The 16,091-nt window shown below is 40.9% G+C and overlaps 1 protein-coding gene across 1 annotated transcript in view; it reads right to left on the reverse strand.

Annotated features, from left to right (window-relative positions):
• Positions 1 to 16,091, reverse strand: part of PTPRQ (protein tyrosine phosphatase receptor type Q) — a 110,315-nt gene that overhangs the window by 27,438 nt on the left and 66,786 nt on the right. Inside the window, exons 45-53 of the mRNA XM_083698846.1 lie at positions 13,423 to 13,544; positions 9,527 to 9,713; positions 8,562 to 8,806; positions 7,452 to 7,518; positions 5,437 to 5,592; positions 3,556 to 3,778; positions 2,573 to 2,646; positions 1,601 to 1,700; positions 561 to 689 (exon numbers count right to left, since the gene is read on the reverse strand). Coding sequence (XP_083554972.1) covers positions 561 to 689; positions 1,601 to 1,700; positions 2,573 to 2,646; positions 3,556 to 3,778; positions 5,437 to 5,592; positions 7,452 to 7,518; positions 8,562 to 8,806; positions 9,527 to 9,713; positions 13,423 to 13,544 — 1,303 coding nt within the window. The remainder of the gene's footprint in view (positions 1 to 560; positions 690 to 1,600; positions 1,701 to 2,572; positions 2,647 to 3,555; positions 3,779 to 5,436; positions 5,593 to 7,451; positions 7,519 to 8,561; positions 8,807 to 9,526; positions 9,714 to 13,422; positions 13,545 to 16,091) is intronic.

Here is a 16,091-nt window from a genome sequence, read left to right on the forward strand (position 1 = left end):
CTAAAACAATCCTGTGAGGTATATTAGACTGGCCCAAAGTCATTCAGTGAACTTTATAGCTGAGCAGGGATTTTAACCCAGGGTTTTCCTGGTCCAGATTGAATGATCAATCCAGCACAACAAACTGGCTTTAGTGCTGACAGATTTTTGAAAGCTGGTCACGTAGCGTAGGGTGACATGTTATCAAATGACTCTGAGTCAAAGTGAACAATCAGCAATATGCTCCCACCGTATTAAGAGGGACTGCATATTAAGTCTTCAATAAAACACTTAATGTCAGAGAGATTACACTTGTAATGATAAAAATAAACAAACAAGGAGCAAATGTTCTTGGCAGAATTATATAACGGTTTGCATTTTGGTCTTGTTCCAAAGTGGGGAAGAAAAAGTGATTTTCTGAATTCCTGAGAGAAGTGTCTGGAGGTCACCCTTTGAAAAAGGATCTTTGTGACCTGTGTAAATAAGAACACCACAAAACACTTCCAAACAAGTAAAAGGTCACAATGGGGTCATGACTGCAGACCCCCAGAACTACTGTTTTGCCTACGGAGTATGCCTACCGTGTAAATCTCTCATCCTTCATTTCCAGGTCTGCCACTGTGATCAACTGATCTAGTTTGAATTTGGTGTCAATAATTTCTGCATCCCGTGGAGAGTATGTGCCTCCTTCTTTTTGCTTTTGTCGAATTCTAAGACAAAAACCATAGGAGAATGAATGAGAAAGAATGTTCAGTATTTTTCCCAATTCACTGGACCTTTAATAAAGTATGTATTTATGCTTTCAAAGTGCTAGTAGTATGAAAACAAGAAGAAAGTTAAAAAGTCACAATCTGCAAATGCCAGTAATTCTTATCTATTTCTTGGCATTGCTGTTGTGATTTGTTACAGCATATTTCCTAGCATTTTTGCATATCAAATTAAGATAGATAAATTGAGATTTCTATTTTTCTGTGTAACCCAGGAAATTGGACTTTTAATCAAATTTAGCAGCATGATGACAAATTAAATATATTACCCACACACCCCAAAACATTACTTTACAAAAATTAAAAACACCCCCCCCCCATCTTACAATTCTTGCTGCTGCTACACAATCAGCTTCCTTGCTTGTAACAGTTCTATTGATTTCTTCTAACATTGACTCTCCTGTGTCATAGACCCGAATTGAGTAGAGGTCAACAGCAGTGACCACAATTCTGTTCAAGCTGATTTGTACAGATTGAATTCAGTAAATAGTGAGGAAGGGCCCTTAATTTTTCCAGTTCCTAATACTATTTCTACACTTCATAGAATCACAGAACTGTAGTGTTAGAAGGGACCCTGAGGATCATCTGGTCCAATTCCCTGCAATGCAGGAATATGCAACTGACCCATATGGGGATCAAACCTGTTTGTTTATAAACAAAGAAACAAATAAAAAGAATAAGACTTGAGTAAATCCATCTCCAAAAACACAGCTATACATTGCTATACTTCTCTGATGTGTCTTACTCCTGCTTTCCAATATGGGACCCAGTAGGGGGCAGAATTAATTAATTTCAATGAATGAGCAATTTAAATTCAAGGATAATTCAGTAGAAACAAGTGGAGATGCACATACCTTGCAAAAGCATAAATTGCAGCCACAAGGAGAATTACAGATAGTATGCACAATGTAACTGCAAGTATTATTTCTACAGCTCTTTCGGAAAGCCCATCACCTGTAATATAAAGGAAGCCCAATGGGAATTGAAACATTAAAGACAGACTACGATGGCAATACATGGCTTAGTTTTGTAAACACGTTTTATGCAAAGTGCTTCTGCTAAATTTGCCTAAGCGCACACCATCACAGATTTTAGCAGAGTCCAAAATGTTTTTATTTTAAGGATCGTCTACTGTCAATGTGATCACCACAGTTTTCCTAATGCAATTATATCAGTAGGGTTGTGCTGTGCAGAAGATTCAGGGTGGCTTATGGACAAACAAAAATTGGAAATGCACAAGTGCCCACCTTTCAAATTAATATCATGAGTTACTACATGCTTGTAGCTCCTCAAAGGAAGATGAGACAGGACACCAGTATGAGCATATAACTGGGAGGTTGCATAGTCCCAGTCTAAGCAAGACAGCAGTTAGTGGTGCTGCCACAGATGCACAAGGACTTTTTGCCTTTGCTGTTATGAGCCATAGTTTCATCCTACAAAAGGTTTCTACAGCTCTGGTGGCAGACAGATGGGGAAAGACCATTCTGAGACATCCTAGGGGCTGTTTGAGCAGTTCTGAACATAACAAAACAGCGACATTACCTGCAAGTGACCCTGGGTGGGACCTTGCATGTTAAGCTGTCAAGCACCCCTTACAACATCTGAAGAAGAACTTGTGTGAGATAGATAGGCAGGCTGGACAGGGGAATTGGAGCTGTGAAAATCAATACAATCCTGCACCTTGATTTTTCTGTAGTGTGCATGCAAATGACATTCCCATAGCAACTGGGACACGGCCACAGGTTTAGCATGGCTGTTGTTTTTGCACAAGTCGTACAGAAAACTTGGTAATGCTACAGTAAGAAAGCATAGTGACTTCCCTTTACCTAAAGTTTTGATGGGATCAGAGTAGTCTGAATCTGTAAATTGTCCTTTTATATTTGTAGCTCTGAACTTAAATCTGCAAGAGAAATATAAATAAGTTAGAGAACAGGAACTACCATGGCCAGACCAGTGATTCTTTTCACACAGAATTTATACTGTATCTAGAAGCACCCAGAACAAATTCCAAGGCAAAATGAATCAAAGTCATTTATGACTTACAAGTTACAGGTTTGGGGATATTTATTTATAGGTTTCTGCTGCTTTTCCCAAACTGGTCTGCAATTAATATCCTTAATATTATGTGTTCCTTGACTGAATGGAGGAAGCCAGCAGAGGGGCATACATAGGGCTCCCATTCCCCATAATAGCTGATTTGTTATGTAGGTCTCAATCATACCCTTCTAAAAATATATGGAATGCAGGTCACACATACTTGCAAGAGTGGGGTCTAAGATCCATTTGTGTTATCTTCTTAAAGGAGGAGTTCAGTTAATACTTGGATTAGGAGAAATTTTGCTCTGAGATAAGATCTCTGTTGTCTGCCTGTCTCTGTTTCAGCACAAAAATGTCTCCAATAACTTACAGAAAGTGATCCATGTCTGGATGCTTGAGGTACAGTTTACAAATACTGCTAAGTCAAATGATAGCTAACCAATGGTTTGTTTTGCTTAGAGTTTCATCCGAACCTAGGCAATCCTACTAACTTGCTACCCGCCCATCCCATGTACTGGTAAACAAATGAAAAGCACTGCAAGACCCCCAGCTCTAGACATTTTCATAGTACACAGAAAAGGGATGGCAGGTTTCAAAAACAGATAACTTTCCAATTTTGTTGCAGCTAATATTTGTTACAGCTAATTTTGTTGCAGCTAATATTGCCACTTTTTAAATGGGCCTTAAAAGAGTGGCCCATGCCTTTGTCCTAGTATTCTGTTATTTGCTTATTATCCATTATGCAGATAGAAAAATTTAGTAATATACTTACAAGTACTGTCTCCTGGGTTTCAGCGGGCCATTACAGATTTTTTCTTCACTGCCTGGTATCATACATGTACTATCAGCCCCAATTACGTATACATCATCTTTGCTGCTCAGCCCTTCATTTCCTTCTGTACATGGTGGGTTTGGAAAGCCCTCATTTACAAAATACGGTCTTGGTTTTCTGAAGTAGGCGTCATACCACTTGGTTACATTGCCATCATGCTGAGCTAAAGTCAGAAAAAAATAATGATATTTTATATTCTGAATAGATCACAAAATAAAATTGGTATCTGAAGAAGTGGTATCTGAAGAAGTGTGCATGCACACAAAAGCTCATACCAATAACAAACTTAGTTGGTCTCTAAGGTGCTACTGGAAGGATTTTATTTTATTTTATTTTTACTACGGCAGACCAACACGGCTACCTACCTGTAACTATAATAAAATTAGATAGTCAAATAATTCTGTGAACAGATTCTATGGAATAGAAAAAGATACAGAACTGTGTAACTTCATTTATCTTCCTATGGAAGAAAGTACAACTTCTGTCTATAAAATCTGCAAGATAGATTGAACGAATACAATTCATTTTAAAATGTAAAGTACAAAGTAATGTTGAAACATGGCTTCAACAATGTAAAGAAACTGACAGAATTCTATTAAGTTCTCCTGGGCAGCAATGGAGAGGCCCAGAACCCATGAAGACTAGGAAGATTGCTCTTTCCCCTGGCACCCCCTGTCCCTGGGCCCTGGCTCCCTCCTCTCATTCCTGTATTCAGAGCTCCTGCTTCAAGAATAGGAAGGGGAGATATAAGGAGCAAGTAATCACTCAGGAAATCAGATGGCATCATGCTCTGCTGACCTGAGGCATCTTTCTTTCCTTTACATTGAAAGGGCCTCATCAGCAGTGCCCTCCAGCCTACGAAACTCCCTCTCTAGGGATGCATAATTGGCCTCATAAGCACCAGCCTTCAAAAAAAAGCCCCAGAAGGCCCATTTTTCCCAGTTGGGTTTTAGTTAGGATGATTTTAAGGTGCCTGCTGTTTTAGAACAGTGGTTTCAGTCCGTTAGTTTGAAATTGTTTGACTGTTTTACGCTGGGCTGTAAACTGTTTTAATTTGTTGTTACTGCTCCTTGTTTGTGAAACCTGCATTTCTGTTTTGTTTCATTTTGCAAGCTGCCTAGAAAGGACCTTGCCCAACAGCAGGGATGTGCAAACTCAGCCCCAGAGGCCAAATGCACCCCCAGGCCTATCTCTGGGCCCCTTGGGACTCTCCCCAGGCCCAGCTGCACCCTTCACTTGCTGTGCATCATTAACAGCTTGAGTGCTTTTGCCTGGCTGGAATGTGTCCTTGAATTGTGATATTGCCTCTTGCTTGCCTGCATGGAGGATAGAGAGAGATGCACAAAGTTAACATTCAATGCTTTGCTGACTTCTATCCTCCATCCAGGCATGTAGCTTCTGGTTGACTGCCCAGAGGCAAATGTGGCCCTCAGTTCTATAGGGTGGGCTAGAAATCTTGTAATTGTGTGTATACACACACACACACACTTTCCAGATTTTGGCACATGAAAAGTCCATAAAACATAGATTAACATTTGTTCTGTGCCCAGAAAGCACAGGTCAGAGTGGTTTTTCTTTCCTTGCCCTGCTGCTTTCCCCCAGAAAGCACTAAATCGGAGCAAATGTTAATCTGGAGAAAAACCAATTGATGATTGCTCCGATTAAGCAGTAAAGATCAGGTTTCACTGGGAGAAAGCGGTGGGGTAAATGCAAATCTGGATGAGCCCTAAGCCTGCACATTCAAATAAAGCAAAAGGACAGAACAAAGTAGAAAAAATGAACATCCCTATCTTTACATTTAAGGGGGAAATATTTCTATACCTCCAGCCTCTGCAACAAGAATTTGTATTTTCTTGATGGGCCCATGGTCATCATTATAATAGCAAACCGGCATACGAATAGTAATTGTTGTAGCAGTGACGAGCATTCCACTGGTATCATAGACGGGCACTGGCTTCTTACTAGGCCTTGGTGGTTCTGTTTTGAGACAAATATATGTTGTGATGCTGTTCTGTTCAACAGTCTTTTTACATCTACTATTGAGTCAAGTAGTTTTCTACTTAATTAAAATCCCCTTGATGAGGGCTTCCAGATGGGAGCTGAATATTGCAAAGAAGTCATTAAGATATTGCGAATAGGTTGTTAGTAACATTTATTTTTAGCTTACTGGGTTTCCTCCAGAAAGGGTAAATCTAGATTAAATGGGGGACGACGACACATGCTGGCATTTTAATACAAATAACATTGTGTGAACCATGCAAAAAACTCACATGCATGAGGAGCACTGATCCCATTACAAAGACCCAATATTGTTCGAATAGTGCAGTTATATAAACCCATGAACCAAGGCAGCAAACCATTCAGCACTTCACCACAGCAGCCACCAGAATTGCTATTCAAATGGTTCCCCCTTTCATCCCCTTTTTTAAGGATGGCAAGGTAAGGGCAATTACCCTTTGCAGGATTCAAAAAGCAGTTGGAGAGTTGGAGCTATAGGATGATTATGCTATAAAATCAGAGGTGGACAATTCCCCCCCCCCCATTAATGGCCACATCAGTTGAAGGCAATCTCTTGAGGGCCACATGACAGCTTGGTGTAGTCTGGGGAGGTGGTATTAATCATGGCCAGAGATATCTCACACTCTATAAAATCGCAAGAGATAAAAAAATTTGGTGTGTCTTATATACATTTCTGAAGGCCTGGGCCACTCCCACTCCCAACATGATTGGCTGTCTAAACTTCCAAGCTGCGAATCATGACTCTGAGTTTAAGGGCCAATGGCAGAGGCCCAAATCCTGAAATGTTCTGTGATTGGATATTGTGTATCGAATCAGAACACAGGGGCTCAGAATCCTTAGTCCAGACTCAAGCTCAGGCACAAACAGACCTCAGAATACATAATAGTGTGGAGTATTGATAAGAGAGAGAGAGAGAGAGAGAGAGAGAGAGAGAGAGAGAGAGAGCGAGCGCATATGGGGCTGCAGTGGTGACCGGTGGGGCTGAACGTGTGGGGCTCTCCTGTCTTCTGAAAGCAGTACTGCCGCCTACCTCAAATATTTCAGGTCAAATACTTATGGTGTATTTGGACAAAAAATGTGGTACTTTTTTTTAGCTTTGGTACTTAAATACAAATAAACATATTAAATCCTTCTAGAGCAAACTGAAAAAACCTCTAATGCAAATTGTCCCATTCGAAATCAAAATTTCCCAGAAAATTCACAGCACAATGTTATAGCTGGAAAATATACCATCATAATTACTTGAACATGCATCTCGCTGGTTTCAGTGGGACATAATTCTTAATAAAGCTGCTTATGATTGCAGCCTTAATGTCAATGATAAATATGTTGATTTAGCATCATTGCTTCTTTTCCAGAACCTAATATTAATTTACCTTAGCTAGATCACAGGTACTGCTCAAAATTAGTGCAAATAATTAATATAACTCAAGTTAGCATGAGGCTGGGAATGGGAAACAGTTGATAACACCACCTAGGACTGTGGTTCCCAACATGCCCCACAAGGGGGCAATTCGATTTTTAAGGGGGGGGGCAATTTGAGAATGAGTTATTAACAGTGAATGGCCTTTTAGGCGTCCTCCATGGGAAAAGGAGTTCACTTTTTGAATAATAAGAATTATATGTCACAGGGGGTGGGTATCAGGATTTTAGAGATGCTTAGGTGGGGCATGGCAAAAAAAAAAAAAAAAAGATTGGGAACCACTGACATAGGATGTGCATAAGAGAATGGTTTTGGTTTTTAAAAAACAAGCTGACTTCACATTTCTTTTGCATTATCTTTATTTTGAAACTATGAAATCATTACATGAACCTACCTTTAATGTCTGTTGTGATTTTAAGTTGGATCTTTGGCCCTGCACCAGCACCATTGATTGCATAAACCTAAATATAAATGTTTAAATTATATATATTTTTCTATATCTTAGTCTGTTTGCCTTAATCATGATAGACCTACATTAGGTAAAGGTAAAGGTACCCCTGCCCGTACGGGCCAGTCTTGACAGACTCTGGGGTTGTGCGCCCATCTCACTCAAGAGGCCAGGGGCCAGCGCTGTCCGGAGACACTTCCGGGTCACATGGCCAGCGTGACAAAGCTGCATCTGGCGAGCCAGAGCCACACACGGAAACACCGTTTACCTTCCCGCTGGTAAGCGGTCCCTATTTATCTACTTGCACCCGGAGGTGCTTTCGAACTGCTAGGTTGGCAGGCGCTGGGACCGAGCAGCGGGAGCGCACCCCGCCGCAGGGATTCGAACCGCCGACCTTTCGATCGGCAAGTCCTAGGCGCTGAGGCTTTAACCCACAGCGCCACCTGCGTCCCTAGACCTACATTAACTTGGACTTATTTCATGCATGTACACACACACGGGGGGGTGGAGAAGGAAATAACATAGTATTTAAATTCTACTTGGGTAAAGTAAGACTTTGACACTTCACTGAAATCAGTGGGGCTTGCTTCTATGGGTACAAGTCAAAACTGGCCCTATATTATTTTGCTGACTACTATGCATTAATTGCATGTAGTGTGATAGATACACACACATAATAAACATAATAATTGAAAATCAAGTCATACATTAATTAATAGCTTTTAAAACACTCCACAGTAAAGTGCTCTGGCTTAGCTTTACAAGTGAAAATTCCCAGGTAAGATCCTCCCTCTATTGTGTGGGCAGGTAATCCCTCCCCTACCTGGCCTGGTCTCCTTGGCAACGCTTCCCCCAGGTGGGATTGGACAACTGACTGAGGTAGGCGGAGACCTCCAGGTATCCCACCTGAGGGAAGGCAAAGCCAAGCCTATGCTGTTGGAGCCGCTTCAGATCTAGGGGCTGCACGCGTCCACACAAAGGGTGCCCCCTGTTTTAAGCGGGGAGCGGTCATTACTACTGATTGTGTTAAAGAAAGAGACACAAAGTTCAACTTACACTGATATTATATGTATGTCCCCCTTTTAGTCCCTCTATCAAAGCAGTGACTGACTTGTTTGTCCTGTCAATAACACTTAAATTATAGATCTGGAAGACTGTTGGGTCATCTTCTTTGTATACCATTGCCTGATATACTTGAATATTTCCACTGTGTTCAGATGGTGATATAAACGTCACTTGAAATTTTGTCACTTCATCGGGTATCTTCTGAAATGTTATGTTGTTAAGTGGGTCTCTGGGCACTGAAAGAATGTTCAACAATTTGTTTTTAAAATTACAATTATATTTATTTGCTATATTTATATTTCAGCCATGTTTGGATCTCAGTTTACATGTGATTTTGGACACGTTGGTCTTGCGATTGCTCTTTTTAGGTTTCGGTTAAAAACAAACCACAAGCCTTAGGAGTCTTTGCAAAAAAATGCTAAAAATAGTCTACATCCAGCTTCAAAAACATGGCAGAGGAAAAGATTTAAGCTGCATTCAGATGTGGGGCTTATTGCATTAGTTTTACTGATTATAATGGCAGCTTCTGCCCTGATTTCAAATGTGCCTTTTATACTGCCATGTTACGGCAGAGTGGCATTCACAAATCTGAGACCAGTAAAGAACTTCAAGCATCCTTTTCAACTTCAGTGCCCATTAAAGACTATGTGCAGAAACCCAACTCATCATTCCTTTCCCCTGAAATTGCAACCCAAGTGCCTCGCTTACCACTGCTTAGGGCTGTCACTTTTATGAGCAGTGGCTATATGCCTTTAGCAAGGGCACAACAGGCAGAAACTAAGAAGTGAAGCTGTTTCATAGTAGTGATGGCTGTTCTAGAGTTACTATGGCTGAAAAGAATGGTGGTATTTCCAGATATCATAAACTTCATTTACAGCATAGAAAAATTAATTGCTTCACATTTTCTTTTTCCAAAGAGATACTGAGAACAAAACAAAAAAAAGGAAACAGCTCACCTGCTTCAAAAGTGGAAACAATGACTGCAGGGCTAGATTTGCCTTCAATATGTGCAGCATGGATATCTCCAGTAAAAGCAGTGACCACTACAGAATACCTTGTAAATGCCCTTAAACCTGAAACATCAAGGTTTTTGTCCTCATCGTTTGTTTTGACGAATGAAGCTTTATAGTCATCAGTATCTACCTATACAAAGCAAAAACAAACAAACCAAAATTAGGGCAATATTTAACAGAACAGTGTAGCATTATGGCATATAGGCAATACAGTGGTACCTCGGGTTAAGTACTTAATTCGTTCCAGAGGTCCGTGCTTAACCTGAAACTGTTCTTAACCTGAGTCACCACTTTAGCTAATAGGGCCTCCTGCTGCTGCCGTGCCGCCGGAGCACGAGGTACAGTGATACCTCGGGTTACATACGCTTCAGATTACATATGCTTCAGGTTACAGACTCCAATAACCCAGAAATAGTACCTCGGGTTAAGAACTTTGCTTCAGGATGAGAACAGAAATTGTGGTCCAGAGGCGCGGCAGCAGCAGGAGGCCCCATTAGCTAAAGTGGTGCTTCAGGTTAAGAACAGTTTCAGGTTAAGTACGGACCTCTGGAATGAATTAAGTATTTAACCTGAGGTACCACTGTATGTCATGAAATGGAAAGCCGGGTTACCATCTACCTGCTATTTCTCATTTAAAACTGCAATGAATATATAGCTAGCCTGCATTTGTTGTGTTCTGAACTGGAGAGTCTTGCTTTTCCTTACTCGGGAATCTGTAAGAACACCCTCATGCTGCCCTTTGATGTGGGGTGTATGAAAAGGAACTCTGTCCTACCAAGATTCATAGAGGGCCACCAGTAACTGCAGGTGTTGTTGCAAGAGGAAAACTAGATTGTATGCGGAAAACTCAGAAAGCTGTTGTTGTCACTGAGTGTTCCTGAACTGCATAGGATAAACCACCATGTGACCCTACCTCGTGCTTTTGGTGTCAAAACAACAGCACCAGAAGACACAAGCAAATCCCTAGAACTAAGCAGCAGTAGAAAATAGCTCAGCCAACAAATGAGTAAATATAATCCGATATAAAATCCTTTCTTTGTGACTATCCTTCCTCATGCACCAATTTTGTTTATCTGTGATGCAACAGAAAATAAGAAGTATGAATCTCTACACTCGCAGTCCCCAGTGGGTCAAGTGTGCAGTAGATGCAGCTGCTAACACATTAAGGTGGGTCAAACATATATTTTCTTTGACAGATGTGCCTTAGTATCCCCACTGAGAGTTAACCTTAACTAAAGATTCTGATCTACTAAACAGACACTCATTTCCTGGGATGACCATCAAGAAACATAACTGAACTCTTTTGACCCCTCCCAAGTGGCGCTTTTATTCACAATGGCCTGGTTAAAAACCATAGTTTATTGGCTCAATGAGAATGAGCAGTATGCTCATGGTGCAGGCTGCTCAAGCCAGATTTGTAGCATGGGCAGGACTGGGGGTGGAGAGGCATCACCCTGGGCGCAGTTTTTTGGGAGATGCACCCTGTCAGCACGTCATGAGCTGTTGCATACATCTCATGCCGCCCTCCAGCTGCAGGGCGGGTGAGAAGGACACAACAGGCATGTGCCCTGCCAGTCCTGCGCCACTTTTATGAGTCTCACGAAGTGGCGCTGGGCCCACAGGACACTGTGAGTGTGTCCTTCAAATGGCCAGGCTCACCATTGCATGGCTGAGCAGGCAGCACAGGGCAGCCCCACTTTGCTCAAGTGGATGGGGGTCGTTCCGGCAGTGCTCCCACCCTGGCAACTAGCAGGAAACATTTCACTGCTGGCTCAAGTACTCTAGTACCATTCCTTCCTTGCTGCACTGTGAATGAAACAAGCCAAAGTCTAGCTTGGATCATCCAAACCCAGACTTGTGGTTTGTTTTTTTCCAAAAGAAAAAACAAGGTGCCCGGGTTTGCACAACACAAAAAAATTGGATTCCTGTTTCATTCACAGTGCTGCACTGGCAGCAGGAGTGGTAGAAAGGAATTGGGTGTACACAACAGGCAATGGCTGTAAACTGGTAGCTGTTGCATTTTCATTCATCCCTTCCACTGGAGAAAAAAAATACTGATTTGAACAAGTATATTCAGGTTAAGAAGATATTGCTGGGGGAGGGGGGCAGTGCAGGAACAGAGAGTTGAGTCCAGATGAACAAGTTATAAATTCCTGCTCAGTAAGGAAACATAGCGGGTGGCCTCAGTCTTGCAGCCAAAAAAAAAAAAAAAAAAGCAAAGAGAGGGAGAAGTGGCTGGAAAAAGCAGATAAATTCCAAAAGAATAATAAATAATAATAATAATAATAAGGCACTGTTTTCCGTTCACCAGAACTAAATAAGGTTCTGCACAATGCAGATAAAATTGGCTGAATCAGGTTATTTAGGAATAATTTACTTGCAAGCTCAAAAGAGGGCTAAAACAACTGTAACTTCCATATATCAGCATAGTAAAAAATATTTTAAAATATACAGAATAGGGAAGATTTGGCTTTTGTTTTAAAAACAGTCTTAAATTTTTTACATCTACAATGAAAGTCTCACTCACTAACTAAAATGTTAACATAGGAATTTTGCTAAATACAGCTTGATTTTGGACCCTGAAGCAGTAACTCTGTTTCCCTAAAGAGCAACAAAATTTTATTCCAGGATTTTCACTACAGACAGATGGATAGTTTTATTGAAGCAGCGGTGGACCTGTCTATATAGACTTCACACCTGTAGCTACTGATCACATAGAAGACAGTGCTTAACAAGAAACCATTCTTTAAAAATAAAGCTATATACTCAGTGCTTTTTTTCCTGAGGGTTCTCAAGGGTACGCAGTACCGGCACCTTTTTTGCTAGAAGAAAAGCACTGGTTAAAAGTGTTAACAACTTCATGGTGAGTAAAGGTAAAGGGTAAAGGGACCCCTGACCATTAGGTCCAGTTGTGACCAACTCTGGGGTTGCGGCACTCATCTTGCTTTATTGGCCAAGGGAGCCGGCGTACAGCTTCCGGGTCATGTGGCCAGCATGACTAAGCCACTTCTGGCGAACCAGAGCAGCGCACGGAAACACCGTTTACCTTCCCACTGGAGTGGTACCTATTTATCTACTTGCAGTTCATGCTTTCGAACTGCTAGGTGGGCAGGAGCAGGGACCGAGCAATGGGAGCTCACCCCGTCGCGGGGATTCGAACCACCGACCTTCTGACTGGCAAGTCCTAGGCTCTGTGGTTTAACCCACAGAGCCACCCGCGTCCCATTTCATGGTGAGTACCGGCACTTTTTTTCTAGCACCCCATATATCCCTCCACAATGGTACCTTGGTTCTCAAACTTAATCCATTCCTGGAGTCCATTCGACTCCCGAAAACCATTAAAAAAACCAAGGTGTGGCTTCCAATTGGCTGCAGGAGCTTCCTGCACTCAATCAGAAGCTGTGGAAGCCGCATCGGATGTTCGGCTTCCAAAAAACATTCGCAAACCAGAACACTCACTTCCGGGTTTGTGGTATTCAGGAGCCGATTTGTTTGGGAGCCAAGCCCTTTGAGTACCAAAGTACCACTGTACTGGCATATATGACTTGCTTTTTCTGCATTGTCCTATCTGTGACTACACATCTTCTCCAGCTATAGATGATCACTAGCTTAGGTTGCTGGTACTTCTGTCTAACTGTACCACCTTGTAATGTTTCCCTCACCACAAGTTTCCCTCGTAATGTTTCCCTCAGCATTCAGGAGAAGAGCTCGCAAGATAAGAATTGTTATTTCTAGAAGCCGTTTGCTTCAGGATCTTTCTTTAGAAAATAAGCACTAAATTTATGTAAGGTATCAGGTTGTACCATTAATAGTCGTAGAGAGAAAAAGCAGAGGCTTACTGAGGTAATGTCAATGAGGTAGAATGTTGGTCCAGTAATGATGACAGGCTCACTCCAGCTAATATTAATACTGTAAGGAGATGTAACTACCACAGTTACATTTTCAGGAGGAGCATCTGGAACTGGAGAAAAAGTAGAAAACATATCAGGAAATACAGTCAGCTCTCAAAAATATTTCATGCGGTACAATTTTAGTAAGAACAATAAATGGCATTCACGCTTTTTTTTTTGGCCCTGTCAGAGCATTATGCACCTGTCATAGAAAAAGTCTCCAGTGTTGCATATATTGATTTAAATTGCAGCCAAATTAGAAATCTAGGAACTGTGTGTGTGATAACTGTATCACCCAAAATCTAGCAATATAGTTTTGCGGCAGTCAACAAAGGCCCAGTAAAATTGGGCTCTAATCAACATTTTAACAAAATATTATAAAATACATTGTGTTTTATGGCAGTCACATTACTTGTGTGTTATTCAACTAAGTAATACTCACAGTAGTCCCACTGGAAACAATGGGGATGGCTGTTGATTTCAGTGAGTCTACTCTGAGTGTAATTAACATTCACTATCACGTGTAAAGGGAACACATCCCATATATAAATATGGATATTCATATTTAAAATAATAAACTGGTTTAATTTAGGGATAGCCAACTTAGTACCCTCTAGATGTTGAGAACTACAATCCTCCTCAACCCCAGCCAGACTGGTTAATGGTCAAGGATGGTGGGAGTTGAAGTCTACAACATCTGAAGGTCACCATATTGGCCACCTCTGATGAATTTCCTCTGATGAAAAAATGAATTTCCTGCCAATACAGTAACACTTCCTTCAATTGTTATTCCTTTACTGAAAATGCAGGGATATTTACATAGTAGTATTGACTGCCTCTCTGTAAAAAATCCACACCATGAGGCAAGTTTAACATAATTGGTGATAAGGATGGTAAAACAAGTAGTGTAATAGCATCTGGTAAGTAATTTGTGGGGCAATAGTATACTGCTGTCCTTGGTAGGTCAACCAAATTGACATCATTCTCCACAGGTAGCAGAAGTTCCATTATTTCTCTCCTAGTGATCAGTGCTCCGTATTATTGAGAGTAGAACAATGATCAGTTAGCCTATTTACAAAATTAATGGGGAAGGTGAAGAATAATGTAGAAAAAGTTTGTTTCTTTAAGAGTTAGCTACTAAAAATCAATTAATTCTTTAAAATAGAATGATGGGAACAAATGACTTGATCACTTTATAAAGTAGTGTAATGTGTAAAATTGTCCATTTAAAGATACTTATTCCTATGTTATCATGGCGGAAAAATGCTATATTTTAGACTTTTAAAAATTAATTCCTTTCTGCAAGCAGCATAGGCTTTGTTAGAAGCAAGCTCCGTTGATCTTTCTTTCCTCATCTTATTTCTTTACACAGAACACCCAGAATGAATTCTTTCCAAACGGAAATCTGAAATACAATATTGCATGTCCATAGCCTCTCCTAATGGCCTCTGCTAATGTCTGTTAGGATAGTCTCAATACTGTCCATGCCTTTGAAGTTCCATTGATATTAATGAGATGAGGGGTTGTTCATGGGACCTTTTGGGCCAGCCCATGCAATCTTACTGGCCAAGCTGGCTTAGTGTAAGCAGACTGGCCATGCTCTAATCTCAGCCTGAACCAGTTTTGGGGAACCTGATTGCAACTGTAGCTTTTGGTGAATTGTAGTTAAGAATCAAAGCTGATTGGAGTGGAGTTTGTCCAGTGGCAGTAAGCTTGTGGCAGTCAGTGTGTATATGGCCAGCTCAGACTGTGGCAGCATATCTTGAAATCAACACAGGCTGAGTGAAAACCACAGCTGCCACAGACTCAAAAGGATGCACATCTAGACACTTCCATATAAATGCATTCAGGATCAGGATGTGAATGCATTTAAAACTCTTCATCTAAAGTGCCAAGACATCCCTTCACAACTTTCATCATAGCTGAAGAATGTTCAACAAACTAAATTTCTGATATCTATCTATCTATCTATCTATCTATCTATCTATCTATCTATATAACTAAAACATGACTAGAAATTGGAAATCTGTTAGCTTCAGTCTAGCAGCCTTACAACAAACACATTACACAAACAATTTTTGTGCCAATGGTAGCTGTCACATACTGATTTAAGATTGTTTGTGAAATGAGTCTAGTCGGTAATGGGGCAAGATATCACCATACCCTTTCTCTTATAAATCACAGCAATTTACTCAGTAGGAATGACCTAGTCTTATTCACTCGTTCCCCTATAATCCAATCACTTCCTCTCATGAGCACTTTTCTCCTGGTTTTCACAATAATGCATTTTCTGTAACTAATAACCATCATTTCCTGATTATCATGCTTCTATGCTTGCACAGGAATGTGGGTCTTATGGAGGTCAGGGTCATTTTTTCCCATCCATCTGTGTCCTGATGGTGAGGCAGAAGTTAAGTTTGTTAGCTGGAAGGTACGTCTGGATAGCTTATCATTTTACAGAGCCACTCATCAAAAAGCAAAACTGATCCTCTGATGCTCAAATGCATCCTCTGACTCCAGCACTTTAGTAGGGCTTATGTTGGCACAGGATCTTTTTAAAAAAGAAACCAAGGCTATGAGTTATCATGTGACTTTAAACGTAAATACATGCCTGCATT

Source organism: Podarcis gaigeae (genome assembly GCF_964106915.1).
Source record: "Podarcis gaigeae genome assembly, chromosome: 10".
Lineage (NCBI taxonomy): Eukaryota > Metazoa > Chordata > Lepidosauria > Squamata > Lacertidae > Podarcis > Podarcis gaigeae.